At 46.8% G+C, this 9,128-nt stretch overlaps 1 protein-coding gene across 1 annotated transcript; it reads left to right on the top strand.

Moving 5' to 3' along the window:
• Positions 1-5,590: 5,590 nt before the first annotated feature.
• On the top strand, positions 5,591-6,319 carry LOC135714004 (uncharacterized). The gene has a single exon (XM_065237260.1). It carries the CDS (start codon positions 5,591-5,593, stop codon positions 6,317-6,319), a length of 729 nt encoding a protein of 242 aa, XP_065093332.1.
• The last annotated feature ends 2,809 nt before the right edge of the window (positions 6,320-9,128 follow it).

The following is a 9,128-nucleotide window of genomic DNA, read 5'->3' as shown; positions in this document are numbered from 1 at the left end:
TAAGTCGGGATGGTTAAAGCCATAGGATACGTTCTGTAAACGTTGCTTTCTGATTTATAATAGCAATTGGGATAGAATAAGGCATATTGAAAACTTTCAAGGAAGGGGATGGGCACAAACAGTAACTTCTAAGCTACCGAACCCGTATACTGATATGCGATTATAGGTGCTGATTGAACCAGCGAGCTAAGCGGTTGCGTTGTGTATCTTCTCCTGTGCTCTTTTTTTGCTGCTGCAAAACTTCACAGGTCCGGAGGAAATCTAACGGAAGCATTTCTTGGATTACAAGCCAGCAGAATATTCCAAAAAAGTTTTCTAAACCTAAATAGTGGTCCGATTGCAAGTCCTGTGATATTTTCAAGGAAGACCCCGTTCTTCTCAATTTTCCTGTGAGATTCCAGGTTGAATTCCACTTAAAATGCCTACTATGCATGGGTATTGCTTGTCTCAGTTTTATTATTTTTCAAAAGGGAACTCATGAAGCATCTTGATGTTAATTATATTTAGAGAAGCGACATTTGGTTCTGGTACGGTACCAGACAGTGGTTAGCATCCATACCCCTCACGCCAAAGTCACGAGTTCAAATCTCACCCCGGACAAGCCACGAGCGTTAAAGTGACCATAATAAAAAAAAAGTGTACAGGTAACATCGTGAATTTTCAGTTCAGATGTTTAACTTTTCATGATGTGCATCAACATTGGAATGAAATCTTGGGTGCTGGTTAGTCAACTATTTGATAGTTATCAGTATAGTTATGGGCTTGATTGATTTCCATGTAAACCTAAAATAGTTTGTGGTAATCCAGGTTCTAACCAAAAGGCGTTCACATTATGGGAGGCTCATCATGACCCGATATGAAACCGTTTGAGCAGTGTGGAATGAAAAGTTATAATTTTGTATCAGTCTCAGTCAGTATTGTACTGAGTATTCAGCATTTGTAGAAGTTTTAGTGTAACGCACCTTCTTAGAGTACCCTTTTAGAAATTTCTATTTCATGAAGTACAATTAATAGATTTGTTGCTCATTGGTAGTCGAAGCATTGATTTTTTGAACAGTTTAAATTTTTATGCGATGGAAAAAGTTTCAGTAGTTTGATTTTTTTTCATATAAAAAATTTACAGTACTGAAATGGTAAATTTAGAGCTGGTTATTCATTGATTTCCTAGACGCGTGCGCTTCACCCACCTCGAAGTCATACGCCCCATTTAGGAGTTCCCTTAATTCTTATATAGGAATTTATGTATATCTGCATGTACATACAATTTAGTTCCCTCAAACTGACACTGAGATATGAGTAAAACTTGTCTGATTCAGTTCATCATAAAACTAGCCCAGACGTAGTTCTCGGAACTAAGTTGAAGTTTACGTAACTGCCCTAAACACTTGTGAAATTATCTAGACTTCCTCAAAGTGCTTAAGATTCTCTTACATTCTTTGGACTTCCTTGAAAATCACTGAAAGTCCTTAGAACTTCTTAAAAGCTACACAATTTTCCTGAAGTTAATGGAACTCCCTGGAAGCTCTTCTAAAGTTTTTGAAAAAAAACTCTGATGATGAAAAATTCTGAAATTCTAGGAACGTCATAAAGTCTTACACATTTTCATGAAGTTCTCGAAACTGCTCGAAACTAATGGAACTGTCCTAAGGTTCTCTGATCTTCCCTGAATTTATCCAAAGTTCTCCAAAGTTCATGAAATTTTTGTTCTTCTAGAATTTTTTTTTTAATTCTTTATTTAAGAGATTTTTAGCCTTAGGCTAGTTCATCTCTAAGTTCTGTTCTTCTAGAATCTAACTATTGGTAGATTGATAAATATGAGATGGGTTGAAAAGTTGTGGATCACCTGTGCTCCTATGGGAAGTAGAGGGTTAAATATTAATTATCACTGCCTACTATGCTCATAATAGCACGCACAGTTTTTGGTATGAAGTATGTAGTATGTATGTCCATAGATAGACGATTGTTCTAAATGTTCAATGGATTGTGTGATTCAAATATTAAAGTAGTTGATTTATTAGCAAAATCTTAAACGCATCACTGAGATGACCTAAAAATATCCTGCCCCAACCGGAATCCTCGGACCCCCCTCGGTGTCCGAGCCAACCGAATGAAAATATCTGTGCCTTGGGTACTCAGGGCACCGGCAGTGCGGAAGATATACCCCAACCGGAACTGTCGGGTAACCTCTGGGACCCTCGGACGAAGATGCAAATAGCGAAGAACCCAGTACTAGCCCACAGTAGCCGGGGCCCCGTCGGTGCGGACGTCTTCCCCACACCGGAACCGGCGACAACCCCCCGGCGCTGCGGCGAACCTGGAAGAGGGACGGACAAGGGCGGCCTCGGCCCCCATTCCCCTGCGGACAACGCGGGATTCAAGGCACAGCATAATATCGGGACGGATAAGGGCAGTTGTTCCCATTCCCCGAAGGACAAAGAGGGATTCAAGTCCCAAACCAGTAGCTCACCCTCAAACATAGTTCCAAGCTCAAATACAACGATAGATTTCTTCACCACCATTGGGACGCCCCTGCCCCGGGTGGGTGGAACGACTCCACCTGCCCCTGGTGGGGATCCGTCTCATTCGGCACAAAGTTCTGCCGCAGCAAGTCCGACTGGAACACCCCCAAATTCCAGTTACTACGCAATGAGCCATCACCACTCAATCGAACGACCTTCAACCAGCGGATCGGAGCGGGGGTTTCCTACCCCCGCTCTACCGGTTCCGGTGAATCTTATGCTCCAATGGAATATCAGCGGCTACTTTCTCCACTTGGAACTCCTCTGCAGCGGTGCGTCCCCCCTGGTGATTGCCCTGCAAGAGGTCAACAACGTCACGGTGGACCGGATGAATAAGACACTTGGCGGCGATTACTTATGGTCCATTAAACAAGGATCTAACCTTCGGAGATCTGTGGCCATAGGAGTCCCCCATCAAATGGTTGATCTCGATACCGACCTCCCTATTGTCGGCATTCGGATCCAAGACCCAACTAGTATCTACATCGCCTGCGCCTATCTGCCCTGCGGAAGACTACCCAATCTAGGAACCGAGATTCGCAGAATACTTCGGCAGTTACCAGAACCCAAAATGTTCATTGGGGACCTGAACGGCCATCACCTGGCCTGGGGTTGTCCAAGAGCTGACCCACGAGGGGTCACCATCTGCGATATTTTTGAGGAGGAAGATTTAGTCATCCTAAATGACGGGGCCCGACGTTCTTTAACGGACGGCACACCACCGCCATCGACGTGTCCGCAGTTAGCCGCTTCTTAGCGGGCAAAATGCTATGGGGCATCAACCCGGATCTGCACGGCAGCGACCACTATCCGGTACAGATCCGGTTATCCACTGCAATGGCACCGGAGAACACCAGAAGACCACGGTGGGGGTATGGAGAAGCCGACTGGGAAGGCTATCAGCTCTCTTACCGAACTCTCGCGCAGACTGAAGAACCTACGGACATCCCAAGTATCACGGGAGTCATCCACAAAGCAGCCAGCACCAACATCCCAAGAACAGGCAGTATTCCCGGGCGGAGGGCACTCCGATGGTGGAATGAAGACACGAAAAGTGCTGTAAAAGCCAGGCGGAAGGCACTCCGTAAACTCAAGCGAACCTCTACGAACGACCCTGCGAGAGAGGAAATCCTCGCAAACTACCGCCAGCAGCACAACAAATGCCGACAGGAAATCCGGACGGCGAAGCAAAATAGCTGGTCGGATTTCCTGGAAAGCATCAACGCCGAACAATCGTCAGCAGAACTGTGGAGCCGCATCAATGCCCTCAGCGGCAAGCGGCGATCATCGCCGCTACAAGTGCAAGCCGACACCGTTACCATCACCGAACCAAACGCCGTAGCAGATGAACTGGGAAAATACTTCGCCAAACTATCAGGAATCGCGGAGTACAGCGAAAGTTTCCAACGACGAGTCGGTCCTTCGCTGTCCTCGGTGCCCACTTTCGGAATTCACACAGACAACGACGACCTACCGATCAACCAACCATTCTCCTGGGAAGAATTCTCGTTCGCTCTTAGCCGGAGCAACGGAAACTCGGCCGGACCGGATGACATCGGATACCCACTGCTGAAGCATCTACCGCTCGAAGGGAAAACACAATTGCTCGAACTCTACAACCAGCTATGGACCAACGAAGAATACCCGGACAAATGGAGGGAAAGTCTCGTGATCCCGATCCCCAAAACAAATATAGGGACCAAGGACGTCACAGGATTCCGCCCCATCGCGCTGACCTGCTGCATGGCCAAAGTCTTGGAGCGGATGGTCAACAGAAGGCTCAAGCAATACCTGGAGTCTAAGGGACTGCTTGACCATCGACAGCACGCCTTCAGGCAAGGGTACGGTACCTCCACCTACTTCGCCACTCTTGGAGAAGTCCTGAAGGAGGCACAGGACCAAGGCCATCATACGAAGATCGTCTCGCTGGACATCTCCAAAGCATTCAACAGAACGTGGACACCAGCAGTAATGAAGAAGTTAGCCGAATGGGGACTAAAAGGACGCATCCTACACTTCGTCCGAAACTTTCTGACCGACCGATCTTTTCGGGTGTCGGTCGGAAACGTCCAATCCAGAAGGTTCAGCGAAGAAACCGGAGTACCACAGGGTTCGGTGATCGCGGTCACCCTCTTCCTGGTGGCCATGAACGGGGTCTTCGACAAGCTACCCAAGAACATATATATTTTCGTCTACGCGGATGACGTCCTCATTGTAACGGTGGGCCCCACCCTGCAGAGGACGAAATTAAGGGCGCAAGCGGCAGTCTCCTCGGTGGTCAGATGGGCTGACTCCGTTGGGTTCCAGCTTTCCGCCGGCAAGAGCGTGCGCTGCCATATATGCACCACCCGGCATCGGAACAACGGACAGCCCATCATGACCAAACAGCTAGCGATACCGACCAAAAACACAATAAGGGTCCTGGGAGTGCTCCTCGATCGGAACCTATCCCTCGAGCCGCACTTCCAACAGGTGAAGAAGGACTGTCGTAGTCGATCCAACCTGATGAAGACCATCTCCCGCCCCCACCGATCCAACAACCGTGAAATCCGCTTCCGAGTAGCCCGAGCCATCATCGACAGTCGCCTATTGTACGGCGTAGAACTAACGTGCCTTGCCGCCGAGAAAGCCGTCCAAATCTTGGAACCGGTCTACAACGGATAAGTAAGAACAGTCTCCGGTCTCCTGCCCTCCACCCCGGCCGACGCCGCGTGCGTTGAAGCCGGTATTCTGCCTTTTCGGCTCGTCTACACCGCAGCTACCGCTACCAAAGCCGCTGCCTTCCTCGCTAAAACGTCGGGAAACAGCAGGATCTTTCTCCTCGACGAGGCGAACCGACTCCTCCGCACGGTCGCCGACGTAGATCTCCCTCCTGTGGCCAGGGTCCACTGGCACGGAGACAAAAGTTGGCAATCACATCAGATCAGAATCGACAGCCGAATCAAGGACCGCTTCAGGGCAGGAGACAACTCACTGGCTTGCGCCGGACAGTCGTCGAAACTCTCGGGGCGCACTATCAAGATCACGAAATCAGGTACACTGATGGCTCGCTCTCCAGCAGCGGAGTGGGAATGGGGGTTTCAGGAGATAGTTTGGTCGTCAGCAATTCACTTCCGGCCCAGTGCTCGGTGTTTTCCGCTGAGGCAGCGGCCGTCTTTCACGCAACCACCCTTCCGGCCAATCGGCCGATCCTCATCGTTACCGACTCACAAAGCGCAATAATGGCCCTAACCGATGAAGCACCAAAGCATCCGTGGATACAAGGGACGGTAACGCATGCGCCGCCCAACACCGTATACATGTGGGTACCCGGGCACTGTGGCATCCAGGGGAACGTGATCGCCGACCACCTCGCCGGCTCAGGCCCCATCGGACCCACGTTCTCTGACAATGTTCCGTTCCAGGACATCAAGAAATGGATCAAGCGGACGGTTCGGAGAGCGTGGGACAACGAGTGGAGGAACAATCGAACTCACCAACTACGAAAAATCAAGGCGACCACCGATCCCTGGAAGGATCGACCGAGCCTCAAGGAGCAGCAAGTGGTGTCCAGGCTGCGCACCGGGCATAGCAGGGCCTCCCATAATTTCGGAGGAACACCGTTCCGGAGAACCTGCGAAACCTGCGGAGTGCCAGCCTCCGTAGAACACATCCTCATCAACTGTGTGGAGCTCGAGGACCTTCAGGTTGCCTTCGGTCTGGAGGGAACCAGCATACAAAGTCTGCTTGGCGACGAGTCCCCGGCAGCAGACGCCCTCATCGCCTTCCTGAAGGAGGCGAATCTTTTTTACAACATTTGAGTGTTTTCTGTTTGTGCTTTTGAATTCGTTGGCCCTTTTGGTAGTGTTTTTACAATATTTTATATAATTAAGCTAAATGTCCACTTGCCAAGATTGGGATCCTCCTTTTGAGGTCCCAATTCTTTTTTGTAATTTTTAAAAGAGATGAACTAGCCTTAGGCTAAAAATCTCTCTAATAAAGGAAAAAAAAAAGTATCCTGCAGGAACCATAAGGAAAGTATGATATCGCTATGGGATGGATTAATCTGTACAAATCGACAGTGAGCATGCATAAGGGCGTAAACGCGATGATCGATTCTCTTCGTCGATTTTCTCTTTTGTTAATAACTCGCTAGAATTATCGTTTCTCGGTGCGTTTGCTGTTGCTTTTGATACTCAATACAACCTGTTACAACTCTGCATTGAACAAATTCTGGAAAATGGTTTCGCTTAACTGTAGCAATGCAAAGAGAAAATCGATGAAGATAATCGATCATCGCGTATACGCCCTTATGCATGCTCACTGTCGAAATACTCTTTTCAAATCGTCCTATATTATTCGTTATAGAGTCTTGGGTCATTGGTGATGGAAAAATATATCAAAATCATTTTGATCTTATGTGATGGACTAAGTGCTCCAATGTGCAAAAGCCGACAACGGAACCGCTTGCATAATATCTCGCTCCCGGCTGTGCAGTTTAAGGTCAACAAACCCTTCGGCAATACATTGAACTCTGCTGAACAGCAGAGTGGTGGGCTAGTTTATATCAAATCGAATTGGCCGTTCCATATGAGGCACCCGGGATCGTATTCGAAAGAGGGTGGTACCGTGCACGCTCGGAAGAAGATTCGCGTACTGCTACTAAATATGACCATTACGCTTTCCTGCTATATCCATTCCATTCGCTGGATCGTTAGCGTTGCTAACGATAGTGCCGCAGCTTTGTCTATCTTTGCTACTACGGTTCGCTCTCTCCTACGAGTAATCAATAAATAAGAAAAAAATATAGAACACAATAATTTCTATGCGCTATCATGCGTTGCACCAACCTCCTCCTTTACATGGGGGGAGTGCATAGTGTAGAGCATAACAAATAATAGGCCGCCGGCGCGTGCTCAATTGCTAAACTATACGCTACTGCCACAGCAACCACCGGGACCGGCTGTCGATTGTGTTTCTTTCCGTTTTGAGGCTGCAACATACGCAGGCCTGACCCCGTGGTGAGGTGGAATCCACATTTATCTGAGGTATGTTATCTATCCTCTTTAGCCGAGCACTGAGCAGGCATAAATTCAATGGCATTACCTGGACCAAGGCTGGTGGTTCGATGGATCTTGACTATACAAGTCGCACAGCATCCTCCCATCTATTTTGTATGGTTCACCTATAAATCTTGATCGGACCGCTCGTTTATTACTTGCTGTGGTATGATTACATTTATATTGGATCACACATCATCAAGTGAAGATTGCAATTATGTCGATACACTCGGAAATGAAGGTGGGAAAATAGCATTGGCTTTGATTTTGATTTCTTTTATTCAAAATTTTAGCAGCATGTCCAGTTGAATAATGATATGAAAAATTCCAGCATCAAGAATACGGAGAGTATCTTGCCCAATGAAACGATGGGAGAAAGCCTTGTGTACCTTTCCACGAGTATAATCGAGCCACAAATTCGATCGATACTCATACACATTACTCATTATACCCCGTTCACATTACATCGTATATCACGTGATATACGATGTCTTGCAATGAGCACTCATACATCTAGTTTTCACTGGAAATCCTATGTATGAGTGCTCATTGCAAGATAGCCTATATTACGTGATATAGGCTGTAATGTGAACGGGGTATTAAACATAATAATTTGGGAGTGGATTTATCATTAGTAACAACATAAATTTTGAAACTTGAACACGGAGTAGGCTGCGCGTGTGAACGAACATGACGTTCGTTTTTTTCCCCCGGAGTTTTTTGTGCTTATTTGGTTATTAATCCGGTTAACATTTTCGAAGATGGCCAAGATCGCGATTATCCGTTTCAAAAGGAATCAAACCATCTATGCAGAAGAAGCCCTGCGAGAACTGCATCCCATCCCCAAGGGATATTGGCTGTACGTTATGCTGCTGTACTGACTGTGATTTTCCGTTGACATGCGGTTTCGAAAATGAAGAGGAACCTTTATTGGAACCAAGATATTCCATTATTCGTCGTATTCGCGTCAAGAAATTGCAAGTTCATGGAACTGATACTTGGCTAACTTCACTCGGATCCAGCAATCGACTACAGCCGATTATCTTTTATCCCAAGCCGGAGGATCACTACATTTGGACACTTCAAACTGGTTCTACATAGGACGGGACTATGTTGATCCCCATCAAGCGAACCGTCTTTGATTGGAACTACAATGCAACAATAGCACGGACGCTTCCTGTGGATTCATTTGGACTTACTTGGTGAGATCGTATCTGATTTTATATATTTAAACTAAATTTACATGGTTCTCTTAAATTTGACAAATTCTTAATAGAGTTTTCTCCACGCATCCTATTTTGTATGTCTTTGAAATCATCACTGAACGCCAAATGGATTGTATGCACATTTTTCAGCATGTGGTGGAACATTACTTTAAATCATATATGTTAAAATATTATATTATATACTGAGTTGGGGGGCAAAGGGTTTGTTGACTGGACGAGGGTTCGTGGATTTGCCAGTCCCTTGTCACGTGATTACAGATGGCCATCTGGTAATTTTGTCTTCCAAAGGTCTTCAATGAAGCTGATTCACCCTGCTGCAACAAACCATCAGGCAGAACTTTACA

This window comes from Ochlerotatus camptorhynchus, unplaced genomic scaffold (assembly GCF_037179485.1).
Source record: "Ochlerotatus camptorhynchus isolate MF236.1 unplaced genomic scaffold, CSIRO-AGI_Acam_v1.1 ptg000598l, whole genome shotgun sequence".
NCBI lineage: Eukaryota > Metazoa > Arthropoda > Insecta > Diptera > Culicidae > Ochlerotatus > Ochlerotatus camptorhynchus.
The sequence above is the reverse complement of the archived record's forward strand: the minus strand, read 5'-3'. Positions and strand labels throughout refer to the sequence as shown.

Coding starts and splice junctions, on each gene's coding strand:
- LOC135714004 (XM_065237260.1), top strand. CDS start 5,591: ATGGGGGTTTCAGGAGATAGTTTGGTCGTCAGCAATTCACTTCCGGCC.